Here is an 18,503-nt window from a genome sequence, read left to right as displayed (position 1 = left end):
AAAATATTTCATGAATGATTTATTCCTTTGAAAATCTTAAATAGTAATATGGAGTTCAAGAAGTTTCTTAAATGGCCACTTGGTGAAAGCTTCCTGTTCTAAAACTTTTTTTTAAAGAGAAAAGATGGTGAAAGCTATTTCTGTTCAACAGCAGCACGTTCATCGGTGATTTTTTTTTAACACTTCTGATTCTAAACTAAATGATGCAAGGAGGGTATGTTAGAATGATCGTGATCCTACATCTTAAAAGAAACAGTGGAGTTATCCAGTATATATATCCCGATGATTAATTATGACAGGCAGTGGGCTGGCCTGCTTGATCCTGAGGGAAACCCCATCTTTCACTTAGTTCCGCCAAATATCATGGGAGAAGAACAGAACGTCTCTGTCCTCATCGGCCAGGCCGTGGAGCTGCTATGCCAAAGCGATGCTATCCCTGCGCCCACTCTGACTTGGTTAAAAGACGGCCGCCCTTTGCTGAAGAAGCCAGGCCTCAGAATCTCTGAAAATGGAAGTGTGTTAAAGGTAAGGCTGTCGATTCATTTATTTCTTCTTAAATTGCGCGTAAGCTCATGGCTTCGGTATGACCCCTATTAAATTTGCCTGTCTTTACAACTGTTCTATCAATTTCATATTATAAAATTCTAGGTACCCTTTCATCAAGAGGGTTTGTAATATTTTTTTAACATTTGGGGCTTAAGTTTTAAATATTTAATTTTCCTATCCATATTTGTAGCCAGAAGCCATCCAAAAATGTTTCTGGGAAACTGTTATGAGAAGAATATTGCTAGGCGTGCCTCATCTGCAGTCATTCAACCAATCAGCATATACCCATTGTAGGAGCTCTAAGTAGGGACACCAAAAAGTGTAAGATGCATTTCCTGGCCCCAGTGTCTTCTAATTTCACATAAATTTAGGAAAAATTTTCTGACCGTTCAGTCAAAAATGCAGTGAGTGCTGTAAGTCTAAGTTAATGACCAAGTGGATACATTTTGGGAGGGTAGCACAAGGTAAGGCTGTGGTTGCCTAGAATCTTCTTGGAAGGCTATTTGCATTTTTATGGGGCGAAACCCCTGATTAAGGAAGCAAGTGAGCTACTGTGGCTAAAACAGAGAATTTAACAGAGCGGATATTCAGAAATAATTCTGACATGGTTGACTTGAGTAAAATAAGAGCTAAGATTTAAAGCCAGCCTGAGGAATTAGGATTCAGGAAAGTTTAAAAAATCTTCACAAAATAATCCTATTGAGACATTGAAAGAACGGCCAAGTAATCTGCCCACGGTTACTAAATGGCCGAAATGAGTTGTGAACACAGGAGCATAGCTTTGACATCCATGCTGCGACCCACTTGACCTTCCAGCCTCTTGGTCGAGGAAGGTTATTACTGGCAAGTAAAGAGAGTCTTGAGAAATGGATGATAGAAATGTCAGCACAGAGGAAGCAGAGAAGCTTACACAGGAGAGCAGAAACGTGGGACGAAGTGGGAGGGAGTGTGAAGGTGTATGTTGGAGGCAAGAGGTAGAGACCTTGCAAATTATGATCCTGAAATAATGGAACTATTGAGGAAGGAAAGGCCAGAATCACTGAGTTTGGGAAGTAGGATGAGTCAATGAGCTATACAGTAAAAACACTCCCTGTTCAGAGGCAGAGCCCAGGGTTCTAGAAGGCAGCTGGTAGAATGCGCAAACCTTAACTCTCACTGAATGATAGGAAACACTTATATGGATACAGGCCCCAGCACTGGTAGGGGAGAGTGATGTGTGGTTAGAACTGTCAGCAGTTTTCACTGAGCATAGCAGTTTTATTTCTTCAGAGCACAGATCCCAAGGGGTTGGGAAGCCGGGAGAGAGAGATGCTGGATGGCGAAGCAACCCTGACATTCATTGAATCCCCACTTTGGAGGTTAGGTAGGCACCCTAGTAGGGGCAGGTCCCACTGAGGGGCATAGAGAGAAGACCTCTTGGAAATGAAAGCTTGTAATGGACCCCCCACTGTACTAAATGCTTTCAAAGACAACTTTAACTCTAATGATCCAACTCTTTGGAATGATTTAGCAGTTGACTGTGAAGTTACTTGGCAATCAATGTCATGCCGTTTGTTACAATCGCTTGTATTGCCTTCTGTTATTAGTTATACTTCATTATTAAGTTCATTTTTATGTTTGAATACTTTATATTCTCAACCAGATTGCAAACTCAAGTCAGAAACCATATGTTACACTATACTTGTTTGTATTTTCTACCTGCAGTACCTGGTACAAGGTTCTGAGTAGCTGCTGAATGTTCACTGAATGGATGATGAATGATTATCAATGCATGCTGCAGATAAATACATGGAAAATGTTTACTGATATTCAATTACCTACCAGGCACCAACCTGAGTACTAGGAGATGAGACTAACTGAATATAACATTTGGCTTGAAGAAGTTTACAAGCCCTTATGGGAGAAGAGACATAATAAATCCATACAAAGGGTATTATTTTACTGAACAAGGTCCTGGATGTAGAAAGATTATACACTTTAAAGCTTTAAATAACGAATTCAGAAATTGTGATTTTTTTGATATTTTATTTGAATTATAGTTAAAGGACCTTTCTAGACCTTCAGTGACTAATATTAGTGAAATTAAAATAAGGTTTGACATAGACAAAAATTATTGAATCTTGGTAAGTGTTGGATGTGGATAATGGTTGTATGACCATAATACAAATTGTTGAATCTTGATAAGTGTTGGTTGGGTGTGGGTAATGGTTGTATGACCATAATACAAATAAAAAATAAGAATTCACAAATAACAACAGAAAAGCCCCATTACCTATAAAATAGAAGCTGGTCTTATAACCTGATTTTGTTTTCAGATTGAGGATGCTCAGGTTCAAGACACTGGACGTTACACTTGTGAGGCAACAAATGTTGCTGGGAAAACTGAGAAAAATTATAATGTCAACATTTGGGGTAAGTGTGATCAGTTGCTGAAAAGAAAAAGATGTAGTGTGTGGTTTAACCTTTTATACTGTGTGTCAACTCTTAAAATGATATTCACATAACATAATACATAAACGGACAGGAATCAATATGTTTAGATGATGCTAACTTGCCCTGAGTATCAGCTCATATAATTAACTCAAGAGCAACTCTAGATAGACTCCTTGAACCTGAATCTATTAATCACTGTTACTTTGATGCTCAATGGTTCTCCTTTTCTGTCTGAGTCATATACGTTTTAGCTTCTACAGCCAGGATCTTCTAATGATTGAGTGTTCTCTATGAAATGAAGAGTGGGTTGGTCAATTGAAAATAAGTCAAAAGGCCAGATTATGTTTGTGAATTATGTGACTGTGAGAGACAGAGAGCACACGTACTTCTGGGTGGGAAATGGAATTACTGTGCTAACCAGTGTGACTAGCTTTCCTTGCTTAAAATTTTATTATGCTACTAATTAAGGTAATTCTTAAAAGTAATCACAACATTTACATTGGTGGTGATTGTCTGCTAATCTTTAAAAACTGCTCCTACTCCCAGTGTATTAATTTATGTTAAATATTTCTTTAAATTATTTATTACATATTAAGCTCTCTTCATTTTTATTGTATCTGTCGATTAATTAATTGGGGGAAATTAAGTGAAAGAGCTCTAAGGATGGAGTAGTTGTCAGAGAGTAGCCTAAATTTATAAATGTATAGGAGAATGTTCTAGATGGTGACAAGGCCTTGGATGGAGAAAGGAATGCGCAGACCAATGAGCAGGCCAGGGAGTTAAGTTCATACAGAAGAATGGCAGGGTGTCATGTGAAGAGGAGGGATAAAAACAGACAAGTAAACTGGTGGCAGGAGCCTCAAGAGAACAGAGCTTTCACGCGGAGGTGGGGGCGTTGAACAATGACTGGAAGCTGCTTCAGGAGGTGAGGAGGATTCTCCCACTCCTCCACTTCCAGGAGCTTGGAGAACAAGCATCTGCCGCCTGATGATACTGCAACCAGAGAGGTGGCTCAGGAGAGAGTCCGGCTCAGCCTCGGAGACAGGCGTGGGTAGTCAGGATTCACTTTGAAGGTTCCAAGGAGAAGCTGAGGCCCATGTGGGAGGCAGGCTGTGCAGTTGAGTACAGATAACAGGCCCGTTTCTTAGATCCAATTCCTTGTCTCCATCCTTGACTGTGTATTATACGCCTCTTGCTTTCCAATTCTGTTCAGCCTCTGCGATATTAAAGCTGGCTAGGTGAAAGTTTATACTTGGTAAGTGACTTAGCATTTTGATGCAAGATATCTAAATATCTATAACAAATTCACTTCTTTGTATGCTTCTCTCAATATTTTGATAATTAAGTTTCTGCCGGTGAAAATGGGAAGTCTGCTCTACGTATGTAGTGGATGTCTTTCAAGTGGACGTTTAATGTGGTGTTGATATGTCAACCTCAAGTGCTAATCATTTTCTGTGTCATTTGAATGCTAGCCTTTTTTAAAAAAAAAACATGTAAAGTATTGGGGAAATTTTAAATTAAATGAGTGTGAAAATAGTATTTTGTATTTCTTTCTCTTTTTTTTAACCTTTCAGTACCACCAAATATTTATGGCTCTAATGAACTTGCTCAACTTACAGTCATTGAAGGGAATCTCATCAGTCTGTTATGTGAGTCAAGTGGTATTCCACCCCCACATCTCATTTGGCAGAAGAAAGGTCAGTTTTCATCCTGTGACATTTATAAAATTAAATATAATATTAGATGAATTTACATTTTATCTGAAAAATATGTTAATTTATTAACAAACTTTCTGAGGGTTTGCATACTAAAATACTAGGCAGCATAATTAGATATTCAGTGTGCAGTCTAGCTGGTTTGGCTCAGTGAACGGAGCGTCAGCCTGCGGACTGAAGGGTCTCGGGTTTGATTCCAGTCAAGAGCACATGCCCCCTTGTGGGCTCGATCCCCAGTATGGGGCATGCAGGAAGCGGCCAATCACTGATTCTCTCTCATCAATGATGTTTCTATCTCTCTCTCCCTCTCCCTTTCTCTCTGAAATCAATAAAAATATATTTTTAAAAAACTCAATGTGCAATGTGGCGCTTTTACACTATCCAGCTAAAAATCTTCAATTTTGAGACTAAATTCCCCCCCAGGAAAAAATTTGCATTGTTCTTTAATGAAATGCACTACAGAGTATCTGCAGTGATCAAGAAACCACCATTCAAAGAACTATTTTTCTTTAAAATAGGATTAAAATTATTATCTAAAGCAAACATTTTTGCTGTCTTTGTGACAGTTGTAATGTGTGTTAAGATTAAATTCTGCAGTTGGACAGATTTTCAATTTATTTCATTGACAAATATTTATTTGGGTCTGTAAAAGTATTTGGCAGATCATCTAAATGTTTAGCTGATTTAAAAAATCATTTTTGTTTTCCTGCTTTAAGATTTTATTTTGTTTGTTTTTCTAAGTATGTTTTCTTTGAAATGCAATAGTGGTTGAAATTTTACCAAAATTTTGCAGATTTTCTTGGTAAACATTTCCTCCTCCTTCTCCTTTTCCCTTCCCCCCCCCTTCTGTTCATCCCCCTCCTAATTCGTTTCCTTATCCTCCTCCTTCTTTTATGTGTAGGATTACTTTACAGTGTCATCTGCCTTTGAGGTACTTGAACTAGAAGTAAAAAAAAATTAAGTACATATACTTAACTGAAAATGTAAGCACAAAACTTTGTATTGTTGCTTCATGTTCTGTCATCTGGTTTCCTTTGTAGGCTCCCTGGTGCTGGCTGACTCCACAGAACGGGTCAGAACTTTATCTGGAGGCAGACAGTTACAGATTTCAATGGCTGAAAAATCTGATGCAGGGCTCTATACCTGTGTGGCATCAAATATTGCTGGAACTGCACAGAAAGACTATAATCTGCAAGTTTATAGTAAGTGATTGATTAGACACACACGCACAAACACACACACAAACACACCTCATTTAAAAACAATGGAGAATTCCAGCTCTCAGTATAACATGCCACCTCTGTTAGTCTTCGATCTTTCTTTAGCAGTTAATCTTCTGACATCAAAATGAATTTAAAATCAACAAACAATAAGAGTTGGTGAAGATATGGAGAAAAGAGAACCCTCATTTACTCTTGGTGGGAATGTAGATTGATGCAGCCACTGTGGAAAACAGTATGGAGGTTCCTTGAAAAATTAAAAATGGAACTGCCTCAGGACTCAACAATTCAACTCAGCATATATCCAAATAAACCCAAACACTAACTTAAAAGAATATATGCACCCCTATGTCCATTGCAATGTTATCTGCAATAGCCAAGATATGGAAGCAACCCAGGTACCCATCAATAGACTAGTGGACAAAGAAGATGTGGCACATGTATACAATGGAATATTAGTTGGCCCTAAAAAAGAATAAAATCTTACCTTTTGCAACACCATGGATGGATCTAGAGGATATTATGCTAAGTGAAATAGATAAAGAAAGACAAATAGATATGATTTCACTTATATGTGGACTCTAAAGAGCAAAATAAACAAACAAAATAGAAACAGATTTATAGCTGCAGAGAACAGACAGGTAATGGAGGGGAGAGGGTTTGCGGGGATGGGTGAATAAGGTGAAAGGATTAAGAACTACAAATTGGTGGTCAGAATATAGTCCCAGGGATGTAAAAAGTATAGCATAGGGAATATAGACAATAATATTGTAATGACTAGGTATGGAGCCAGGTGGGTACTTGAAATATTAGGGGGAACACTTTGCAAAGTATATGATTGTCTATACTCTGGAAACTAATAGAAAATAGTATTGAATGGTAACTGTAATTGAAAAATAAAATAAAACAATAAATATTAGAGGTTGCCATGGCTTTGGGGGGGAGAAGGGATGAATAAGAAGAGCTCAGAAGATTTTTAGGGCAGTGAAATATCCTGAATAATGTTACAATGGTGAATATATGTCATTATACATTTGTCAAAATCCATAGAATGTACAACACCAAGAGTGAATTATAGTATAAACTGTAGACCTTGAGAAATCATGGTGTATTAACGTATATTCATCAATTTAAACAAATGTTCCACGATATTGATATTTCGGGAAGCTATGCTTGTGTGGGGACAGAGTTTATGGGAACTCTGTATTTTCTGCACAGTTTTGCTATCAGCCTAAAACTGCTCTAAAAAATAAAATCTCATTTTTAAAATGAATTTAACTTTGATAAAAATTTCAATAATAAAACTTAAAGAAAAAATGTTTCCTATTTTATTTTCTCACTCTCTCTCTCTTTTATTTTGTGTCCAGTTCGACCAACCATATCCAACAGTGGCAGCCACCCTACTGAAATTACTGTGACTCGAGGGAAGAGCGTGTCCTTGGAGTGTGAGGTGCAGGGTATTCCTCAGCCAACAGTGACCTGGATGAAAGATGGCCGCACCTTGACCAAGGGAAGGGGGATGGAAATATTGGATGAAGGTCGCATCCTTCAGCTGAAGAATATTCATGTCTCTGACACAGGCCGTTATGTATGTGTTGCCATAAATGTAGCAGGAATGACTGACAGAAAATATGACTTAAGTGTACATAGTAAGTACAAAGAAGCTCAGTAAGTCTATTCGTTGGCTGATATACTCTATAGGATCCCGGATGGGAGATGCGGACTTTGAGTGTTGAGTTTTATGTATAGGCTGTTATTTTCTCTATATGCACCACTTCTCTAGATCAGTCTCATCGCTTATCCTTCTGTGCCTGACCTCCCATTTCTTACCTTGCTGAAATAAGCATATATTAGATAGACTTTTAGGAAAGCATGTAGTGAGATAGATAATGGTCATCTGCAAGTATTTTTGTTCAGTGACATCTCAATTAATATTCTTTGATTCTTTGTTTTCCAAATTAGCTATCTTGGCTAGTATAAACCTAGGCTCCTTAGTGCTTACTGACTCAGCATCAGTTGGCCATGAGTCAGCTTTAATATTCTAATTAATGAGTCATAAATGTCATTAGGAATAGACCAAATATATCCGTTCTCAGGGATACCTATATAATTTGATTGCACATTTTAGGTCCATAGAAGCAATGGTAAATTTAATAGACACATTCTGATAACTTGAATCCAGATAGGGCTCTCACAAAGTACAGTATTAATATCCTGTAGTTTGCAGCTAATGTGTGAGCCAAAGCTCCTGAAATCAGAACACAGAAGAGAAAAGGAATCCATCTTAAGTATCTTTTTGTTACCTCATGTTTTATATTTAGAATTAGGATAATTTGTTAGAAAATCCCGCCTATAAAAAGGCCAGGAATCCATATTAGAGATTTATCAGCAAAGATGAGTGACTCATAGAAAACCACTCACCTTCATTAGAATAACAATGTCAAAGTCATTTATTGCAGTTAGTGGGGAAGAAGTAACATGTACTTCAGAGATATCACACTACACTACTACTACTACGACTATTAATGTCATTGATGTGGTGACTCATTTTGCTTACTGTTGACCAAAACATGGAAGTCGTATTAACAATGAACTGTGTAGGATTTGGTGTTTGATATAGATTAGCTACCATCCTTTCCATTTCCTGTTTGTTTTTTTTTTTTGTCTTACAGCCCCTCCGAGCATCATAGGGAACCACGGGACACCTGAAAATATCAGTGTGGTGGAAAAGAACTCCGTGTCCCTGACTTGTGAAGCTTCAGGCATTCCTTTGCCTTCCATTACCTGGCTTAAAGACGGGTGGCCCATCAGCCTTAGCAGTTCTGTGAGAATTCTCTCAGGTAGTAGGACTTCTCATAGTCTCATAACCTGGTTCTTATCATGTGGCCACAATTTCTCCTTCATTTCTCATTTCTTCCTGTCTTATATTTCTTTTTGATATAGCTGCTAACTATAATACCCATTGATCATATTAAGAAAAAAATATTTAAAAAGTTATATGAAAAAGGGAGAATCTCTAAATTACCTCTAGATCCTTTTACAAAAGAAATCCTGGCAGTCACTTATGACTTAAATTATGGTGATGTCAGCCTGGCCAGTGTGAGTCAGTGGTTGAGCATTGACCTATGAACCAGGAGGTCACGGTTTGATTCCTGGTCTGGGCATATGTCTGGGTTGCGGGCGCAATCCCCAGCGTGGGGCATACAGGAGGCAGACGGTCGATGATTCTCTCTCATCATTGATGTTTCTATTTCTCCCTCTCCCTTCTTCTCTGAAATCAATAAAAATGTATATATTTTTTAAAAATTATGGTGATAATCAGAACAGTCACACTATAACCAACCAGTTTGAAAAGTGAAAAATGAAAGGAAATACTAAAATTAAAACCAGAGTCAAGAGAGATTCCTATTATGTAATATACTTCCATAAGCAAGTATTTCACCTTATTCATGACTCTACTCTGAGTTTTATATTTATGAGATAGAATAGTTTACTGTGAGCTAAGACTTGATTATTGTAAAAGAGATGTTCAGCTTAGTCCTCATCTAATTAGATTAGAAAATCTATTAGCTTCTCCTTTATGGGTCAGTTCAGCGTGGAGAGAGGTGTCTTGGGGCATGCCACAGGAATCTGCACTTGACCCCTTTCAGTAGTGACTTGGACACACTAAGAAGATTCTCTTGCCAAGTCTGCGGTTAATAAAAAGCTTGGGTACTTAGAAGAATACCTAATGTGTTGAATGAAGACAACCCAAATTCAAATATACCTCATGAACTTTTGAGTTGAACCTAACAAAATAAAAGTTAAATAAACTCCTGCACTGAAGTTCAAAAACCAAGGATGAAAATTAAGGTGATTCTTCATATGAAAAGCTTTCTGAATGGTGTTATTCATTCATTGTGCAATGACAGTATAATGTGGTTATCAGGAAAGTAAATGCAATATTCTGCCACATTAACAAAATATATTGTCACTGATAAGAAAAGTAAGGGACCAGTTGTTCTCTGGATTTAACTCACTTATTAGGGAAACTAGAAGGATCTATTGACTATTATTTTTTAAGAAAAGTAACCATGATAGTTAATGATTACATCATAATGTAAATCTGATTGTATCGAACCTGGAAAAATAAACCCTGTGCATATGGTTACATAGTGAAAATTAATTTTAAATAGTTGGTTTTGTCTAGTTCCAGAGGTAGAAAGTAATGCCAGTGTATGGAAGACTCTAAGGTCAAATTTGGGTCTGAATAGAAAGAACTTTAAAAATATATATTGTTTAAAGTCAAGATGAGCTAATTTAATAGGTAGTGAATTCCTTGCCCCTAAATTGGTTCAAAAATTAAATTCCCCACTTTGAAGCCTTTTCAGAAAAGAGTCCTTTCTAGTGTTTGAATGATGTCTGAATACCATAGGTCCCTATGCTTCTCCAAGACCCGACTCTATAACAGGACAGGAGCTTGATGAGGAGTGAAAACTGCTATTAACCTATTTATTGCCCATAATACTCACTAACTTTATGACTACAGGCAAGTTACTTGATGTTGCTACCTTTAGTTTCTTTACTCACAAAGTGAAAGTATTAATAGAATCTGCCTCTTAGGGTTTTTGGAAGGATTAAATGAGTCAATATATGTAAATCAGTTAGCACAGTGCCTGCTTATATGGTAAGCATCCAATGTGTATTTGTTGTTATAACCCCAGACAGCCTGGTAAAAGGTTTGTGGTCTTCCTGTCCTGGGAGACAGTCCTGTGTCCTCATTTTAATACTTTTATTTTCATGGACTCCCAGGCCCTGTTGGTCTTGGGAAATGATAGTAATGGCCAAGATATTATTACATTTTGGTTACCCAAAACCTGAACACACTATCTTCTTATCTTGAAATTATTCTCAGATTTTTTACTTTATTTCCCCCCTTAATTCCCATTGGCTAAAAAAAGTAGGAACTCTTACTAAATATAATAACTACATCAGAGCTCCTACAAATGACAGGGCAGGTTAGAGAGCTGTACTCTGGCTTATTACAGATGTGCCCAAGTGGTGGTTGGGTTTTCTTTCATTTTGTTCTGCTTGACCAGCAGTTGGAAATCCCTGAGTGAACACAGTAAAAGAATTTCACCTTGTGGCGCTGCCAAAGGAGTCATTGAAGTTTTATGGTCTGATGTGTGTTGTGCAATAGATGAATGAGAATCAAATGAATGGCATGTGACTTGCTTGGTCCTTCATCTGCTGCACACTTCTGTTTTATTAAGATTAGTCCTCCTGAGACGTTAAGTACAGCTTTTCTAGAAGCCGTGCTTTGGCGAAGTCTCTCTCACTGCTATGAAGCTGTGTGCCAAGAAGAGATAACTGCTATAAAAATTTAATAGGTACAAGAAACGTCTCTGTATAAGTATAACTAACTGTCAGACCCTTTCCCCCCCACTGGAGTAAGTGAGAAGACCAGGAAAAAAGAAAGATCATGAGACCCATGAGGTTGAGGTTTGCTGAGCCAGCAATGACTCATAAAAGTTGGACTGTTTTAATAGCTCTCAACTGGAATTATATGATGGTTTCTGTAATCTGAAGTAGCAGTCCGTGCTTGAATCTTTTCCTAATGAACACAAGTCTTTGCTTATGTAAATTCAGTTAGGAAAAAAGACTCAATTCAGGTAATCAGCTTTGTTTGTCTAAATAAGATACTAACTTCACCTTTTAGTGGTTTGAGGATTGGAAGGTTGCTTTTAGGAAAACTCAATGATGTCCTGTTGTGTTTAAAAAACAGAAAGTTGTCGGCCAAGTGTGGCTCGATGGTTGAGTATTGACCTATGAACCAGGAGGTCACAGGTCGTTCCCCAGTGGGGGACCATGCGGGAGGTAGCCAGTCAATGACTCTCTCTCATCATTGATGTTTCTATCTGCCTCTCCCTCTCCCCTCCTCTCTGAAATCAAAAATATATTTTAAAAAACAAAAACTAGATAGAAACTCCTGACAAATTTAGGTTCGGTGAATATTTACATGAAAATTTCATGTTTAATCATTTTGAATTTTTAGTTTGAATTCAAGGTATTAAGCCAGTGGTTCTCAACCTTCCTAATGTTGCGACCCTTTAATACAGTTCCTCATGTTGTGGTGACCCCCAACCATAAAATTATTTTCGTTGCTACTTCATAACTGTAATGTTGCTACTGTTATGAATCGTAATGTAAATATCTGACATGCAGGATATATTTTCATTGTTACAAATTGAACATAATTAAAGCATAGTGATTAATCACAAAAACAATATGTAATTATATATGTGTTTTCTGATGGTCTTAGGCGACCCCTGTGAAAGGGTCGTTTGACCCCCAAAGGGGTCGTGACCCACAGGTTGAGAACCGCTATACTAAGCAAAGGTATAGGGGCCAGAAAATTATTACAAAATGTATGAAGTGTTGTACATTTTTCACTTACACTCTGTTCCACCAGTGGTTTCGAGAACTCTGGTCCCTCTGTGCATCTCTTAGTTCCCTTGCAGGCTTTGCTTCAGTCTCACTGCTGGGCCCTTCCCTCTTCTTTTGTCCTCAGATGGATTTCACTCCAAATTACAATCTTCAACATATCAGAGTTTCATTCTCAGTCTATATACATTTCTTGGATGAAGAATCTTTCTTCAAAGAAAACAATACAGGGAAGTTCAAAATGTAAAACCAAAAACAGGGTTGCACTAGTGAATGAGGTGACCCTCCCCCGTAAATTTTGATATAAATAATTCTAGGATTCCATGAAACTCAATTGAAAACTAGTGGCCAGACTTCATGGTTTCAGCCATCCCTTATATATTATTGTCACCCATATCTGGGCTGCTGGGATAGTCCTCTAACATTCCCATTTTATATATTCAGTGGTCAACTGGGAATTCTTTTTCTAAACATCCTTTAACAGTTATCTTTCTAAAGCACAAATCAGATCATGACCTGTATTTGTTTACATACTTCCATAGCCTTTAATGAACACAAAGTCTCAATTCCTTAACACAGCCTTCAAGGGCTCACAGAATCTGACCATACTCCATCTAGATTCATCTCACCATTATCTCCACCTGCTCTGCTTATGGTACCACCCCCCATATCTGCTTTCTACCTCTCTATCCTCATTCCTACTCCACTTACAGTGAAGCTCCTCACCTCCTCTGTGAGTGAAAATATACTTACCTTTGAAGTTTCACTTTACCTTTGTCAAACTCCATTTCTTGCTTGCTGTCACTTAGCATGTATTTATTTTTTTATCCATCGATCCAGGAAATTCTTCTGAATTATCTAGTATTCTGTTTCATATAGGCTTAAAACATGTGATTTTTTAAAAAAATTGACATCAATTCATTGAAAGACCCTTGAAGCATTTTGACTAAATTTTCCCTGCACTGAACATCACTCGGACAGCTGGTAAAGTCTCAGATTCCTTTGGAGTCACCTGGTGGTTTGCTTCTCCAGGAGGAAGAACTCTGCGGTTGATGCAGACCAGAACAGAAGACGCTGGCCAGTACGCTTGTGTCGTAAGGAATGCAGCTGGTGAAGAAAGAAAACTCTTTGGACTTTCAGTATTAGGTATTTATATAAACTGCAGTATCTAAAGAAAAAAAAAATCAAATTGGCTTAAGTGCCTTCTGGAACCAGAGTTAGAATTTATCTACAGCTTGATCTCACATTTATGTATTCTTTGGTTCCTGGAAACACTGTTGAAAAGAATTCAATGTTACAGTGATTTGAAGATAATCATTTGGGTTAAAATGGATAAAACTTTATATCTTGTTTGTTCACAGTTATTCAATAATATGCTAAGACTCTCTGATAATGTGTTTAATAGGAGTGCTGCTTAGAGTAGGAAAAATAAAGGTCTAGTAAATGTTCTTACTCGCTGATTTGTTGACATTTTTATCTGGACTTTATGATTTATTTTATAATAAAATTCATTATGTAATTGAATTCATGACATATTACTTTATAATATATCATAAAAATGGAGTTAATCAAAATAATATTATGACATTATTCTAGTAATCAATTAATGAGAATTTGGGGTTTTGCTTTAAAGGTTATAGCGAAATAAAAATATGAACCTAGATCTCTCTAAAGTAACAGCCCTGTGGTTACTTTTTGTTTTTGGTATTTTTTCAGTGCCACCTCACATTGTGGGTGAAAATACATTGGAAGATGTGAAGGTAAAAGAGAAGCAGAGTGTTACTCTGACTTGTGAGGTGACAGGTAAGGAAGGGCCTAAGCCCTCAGCTTCTCCTTTCCCCCCACCCCTCCCTGGTTATTCATTGCCTCCACTACATATCTTACTTAGCCGAGAAAAATTCAAGCTGCTATAATATGTATTTGAAATGAGGGGAAGGAAAGAAAAAGGAAAGACACACTGGCCTTTTCTTTCAGTTCAACAAACCAAATTTTTTAATCTACTATTTGAATGTAGGGTTTCTCTGCCTCATCGCCTCTTATTTTGTTTTCCTTTCTGTTGGTTGAAGACTATACCTCCTTTTCTTTTCCTGTTTTCTCAAATTGTATTTCAAATAAATAAGTAGGAGTGTTGGTGGGAGGGTGGCATTACTGATACTGGGGATTACCCCAAAACAAAAGTCTCACCGTTTGTTAAGACATTTAATTTTCAGGTTTTTTATTTGTGAATTTTCCAGCTTTCCTCCTGTTGCTGACTTCTAGTTTCAATCACTGTGGTCAGAAAAGACTCTTGGTATGATTTCAGTCATCTTAAGTTTGCTAAGACTAGTTTTGCGGTCTAAGATATTATCTATTCTAGAAAGTGTTCCATGTGCCTTTGAGAAGAATGTCTACTCTGCTGTTGTTGGATGGAACACTCTGGACATGTCTGTAAGGTCTATGGTGTTTTTCAAATCCTCTGTTTTGCTATTGATCCTCAGACTGGATGATCTGTCCATTGTTGAGAGTGGGGTGTTAAAATCCCCAGCTATTATTGTAGTGCTGTATACTTTTCCTTTTAGATCTGTTAGCATTTGCTTTTTATATTTAGGTGCTCTGCTATTGTGTGCATAAATACTTACTGTTATATCTTCTTGATGAATTTACCCCTTTTTCATTATATAATAACCTTCTTTGATTTTTGACCACTTTTTAAAGTCTGTATTGTCTGATAATAAGTATAGCCACCTCTGCATTTTTTGATTACCATTTTCTTTAAATATCTTTGTACATCTGTTCGCTCTCAGCCATATGTATCTTTAAAGCTTTGGTGAGTTTCTTGTGAGCATATTGCGACATCTTGTTTTTTTTATCCATTCAACCATTCTGTCTTTGTATTAGAAGTTTTAATCCATTTACATTTAAAGTAATTAGTAGTAGGCAAGGACTTACTATTGCTATATTCTGTTTATTGTTTTGTAGATCCTTTGTTCCTTCTTATCATGCTCTTATTTTGTGATTTGATGACCTTGAACAGTTCACAGATTCTTTCTCCTCCTTGATCAAGTCTGATTTTGATGCACTCTTTTAAATTCTTCTATTTAGTCCATTTGTTCTTTAACTCCAGGATTTGTTTGGCTTTGTTGATGACTTCTTTTCCTTTGTTGAACTTCTCATTTTGTTCATCCATTGTTTTCCTAACCTTGTAAAGTCGTCATTTTTGTGCTTCACTAAACTTCTTTGAGAGGACTATTCTGAATTCTTTCTCAGACAGTTCATTGATCTCCATTTCTTTATGGACAGATATTGGAGCTTTATTCGTTTCCTTTGATGGTGTCATGTTTAACCATGTGTTTTTTTATGTTGGTATCTGTGCATTTGAGTAAAGGTTCTCTTCTTCCAGACTTCGTAGGCTTATTTCAGCAGAGACAGCCCTTCACCAGTTAGCACAGCTTGGAGCTCTGGACAGGTTAGCTGGTTGTGTCCTTGGCCAGGTGGAGCTCTCTATTAGGCTCTGGGTGAGGCCATTGCCTGAGCTTTGAGCTTGGGTGGGTGTTGCTGTTGGCTAGGAACAGTTGGACAGGACTGTTGGCTTTGTTCCCTGCACACAGGCAGCTGTAGGATAGGCTCCATCATTGCCTGGATTCCCAGGTAAGACTTCCTAGTCGGGCAGGCCTGGATGCTATCTTGAGCAGTTGGGCAGGCAGTTGCTTCCCTGCCCGGGGGAAGTTGCTCCACAGCCAGTACAGCCGAGCCTTCCAGTTTTACTATAATATCATACTATCCATCTTTCTTAACATAACTTGCTTTATGGTTTTAAATTACAAATTTAAAAAAATCTCTTCGAGTAATTTAAAATTTAATATTGAACATAAGTCCCATGTTAAAATAAAAATAAAATATATTTACCTGCAGGCTATAAATATTAAAGGAATGATTACTTTATATCTCTACCTATCTATAGATCTATGCTGGAATCCTGGTATAAACTCAAAATCTCTGCTTATTAGATTATTTAATTAAATGTTTTTCCTTTTATATAGTTATCAAGATTATAAAATACTATTTTAACAATTAATATGAAAGCAAAGGTATTGTGAACTACATGCTCCATTCTTTTTTTAAGTGTATTTTACTCTGAAATCATTTCATTGTAATAGTCTAAGGCAGTGGTCGGCAAACCGCGGCTTGCAAGCCACATGCGGCTCTTTGGCCCCTTGAGTGTGACTCTTCCACAAAATACCACGTGTGGCGTGCACGTACAGTGCGATCGAAACTCTGTGGCCCATGTGCAGAAGTCGTTTTTCGGCCTGGGCGAGTCTGTTTTGAAGAAGTGATGGTAGAAGAAGTGGGGGTTTGCTCGCTGAGGTCGACCCCTCAGATTGAGGATGTTTTTAGCAAAGGCCAGCTTAGGAGTACCCTAATTAAGTTAATAACAATGTACCTACCTATATAGTTTAAGTTTAAAAAATGTGGCCCTCAAAAGAAATTTCAATCGTTGTACTGTTGATATTTGGCTCTGTTGACTAATGAGTTTGCCGACCACTGGTCTAAGGTCTGATAAAAACTAATCTTCATTTGAAAATTATTTTTAAGTTTTGTACATTTTTATCATAGCATGCTTATTATTATTATATATTAGGTTATGTTTGAAATTTATTTTGGTATGAATGGTTACTGCATTATTTCAGAAATGGGATATTTAGAAAGGCAAATGAGTTAAATGCCTCTTTCAGTTGTTACTTGTAGACATGTGAGCATAGCCAGCTCTCAGAAATGGCTTTTTGTTATAGGTAATCCAGTGCCAGAAATTACATGGCACAAAGACGGGCAGCTCCTCCAAGAAGATGACACCCATCACAGTATGTCTGGTGGCCGTTTTCTTCAAATTACCAATGCCCAGGTGTCACACACTGGAAGATATACATGTTTGGCTTCTAACACAGCTGGTGACAAGAGCAAAAGTTTCAGTCTTAACGTGTTAGGTAGGTAGAAGCATTGCTTCAAGTCTTGAAGACTCAGACATGACCATAGGCTAAATTCTCTTCTTTTATGTTTATTAATATTTCTATCATAAGATTTCATTATTTAAGGAAGACCAGTGCTTGCAGACATTTGCTATGTGTGTTTTTTATTTTATTAATGAGTTCATACATTCATTCATTCATTCATTATATTTGGAATACGTATTATGTTCTAGGTACTGTGTTTTATGCTGGGTACACAACTATGAACAAGATAGATGTTAAATAAGCAGTAATAAAGCATAAATATATGCGGGTCAAAGAGAAGCAGGTCAAAAGCAAAAGGGGCTCAACCTGAGATATCCTATCCATTCTTTGTGGGACTCTGCCATTATTGGCAATTGTCTGTACTAAAATCTACGTTTGCTACCTAAGATGGCAAAGGCTACCCTGTTGGTAGATCCAACAGTTATTTTTTCAGTCGGACTCTTAATGGTTTGAACACTATCACTTTCTCCTTGACAGTGTTTTTCCCTAGTTATCCTTGCATACCTTTGGTTGCTCCCTTTCTCTGTCTCTTATAGACTCTTATTTAATCTGTCTCCTAACATTAAGTCCCCATCTCTTAAACGTTTTGTCCTTACTTCATTGCTCATTTTACTCCAGATATTCTCTTCAAATAATAAACTTAACTCCAAGAGGTTTGATTATCCTATAGATGGGTGACTTTTTAATCCATACCTGCAATCCAGATCTTTCTCCCAAGGTTTGGATTTCTATATACAATTTCTTGTTGGACATTTCTCTTGAGAATTCTCTTAGGCACTAAAAAGTCAAGATATTCAGACCTGAACAAACCATCTTTCACTCCTAAATGAGCAAATCTTTCTATATTTCCCATTTATGTTGCTTCACTGCTGTTTATCTAGGTTTCCAAGCAAGAACACTGGAAATTATCTTTGACTTTGGTTTCTCATAACCCCCAAATTTTACCATCAGGTCCCACCCGTTGACTTCCTAAATACATTTTTTTAGGTGCTCCCTCCTCTTTATGCCTTCTTTAAAAGTCCTTCGTTACCTTTTATGAAACAAATGGACCTGTCTCTGTTGCCCTTGCTTCCAATATTGACCCCCATGAATCCGTCCTCTGTAAGTATTTCTGGCTTGCCCCTTATTGTTTATACTCCTCTGCTCCCAATGTGTTGTTCCCTCTTCCTATTTCTCTG

General features: G+C 37.3%; 1 protein-coding gene across 3 annotated transcripts in view; it reads left to right on the top strand.

Moving 5' to 3' along the window:
• Nucleotides 1-18,503, top strand: part of HMCN1 (hemicentin 1) — a 378,235-nt gene that overhangs the window by 252,373 nt on the left and 107,359 nt on the right. For all 3 annotated transcript variants that reach the window (XR_009449952.1, XM_059675580.1, XM_059675579.1), the window contains exons 41-49: nt 350-525; nt 2,862-2,958; nt 4,554-4,676; nt 5,735-5,896; nt 7,282-7,563; nt 8,587-8,754; nt 13,370-13,483; nt 14,054-14,140; nt 17,107-17,298. Coding sequence is in view for 2 of the 3 variants with exons in the window: in XM_059675580.1 (XP_059531563.1) it covers nt 350-525; nt 2,862-2,958; nt 4,554-4,676; nt 5,735-5,896; nt 7,282-7,563; nt 8,587-8,754; nt 13,370-13,483; nt 14,054-14,140; nt 17,107-17,298 (1,401 nt within the window). In the remaining variant the exon portion in view is untranslated. The remainder of the gene's footprint in view (nt 1-349; nt 526-2,861; nt 2,959-4,553; nt 4,677-5,734; nt 5,897-7,281; nt 7,564-8,586; nt 8,755-13,369; nt 13,484-14,053; nt 14,141-17,106; nt 17,299-18,503) is intronic.

This window comes from Myotis daubentonii, chromosome 18, assembly GCF_963259705.1.
Source record: "Myotis daubentonii chromosome 18, mMyoDau2.1, whole genome shotgun sequence".
NCBI lineage: Eukaryota > Metazoa > Chordata > Mammalia > Chiroptera > Vespertilionidae > Myotis > Myotis daubentonii.
The sequence above is the reverse complement of the archived record's forward strand: the minus strand, read 5'-3'. Positions and strand labels throughout refer to the sequence as shown.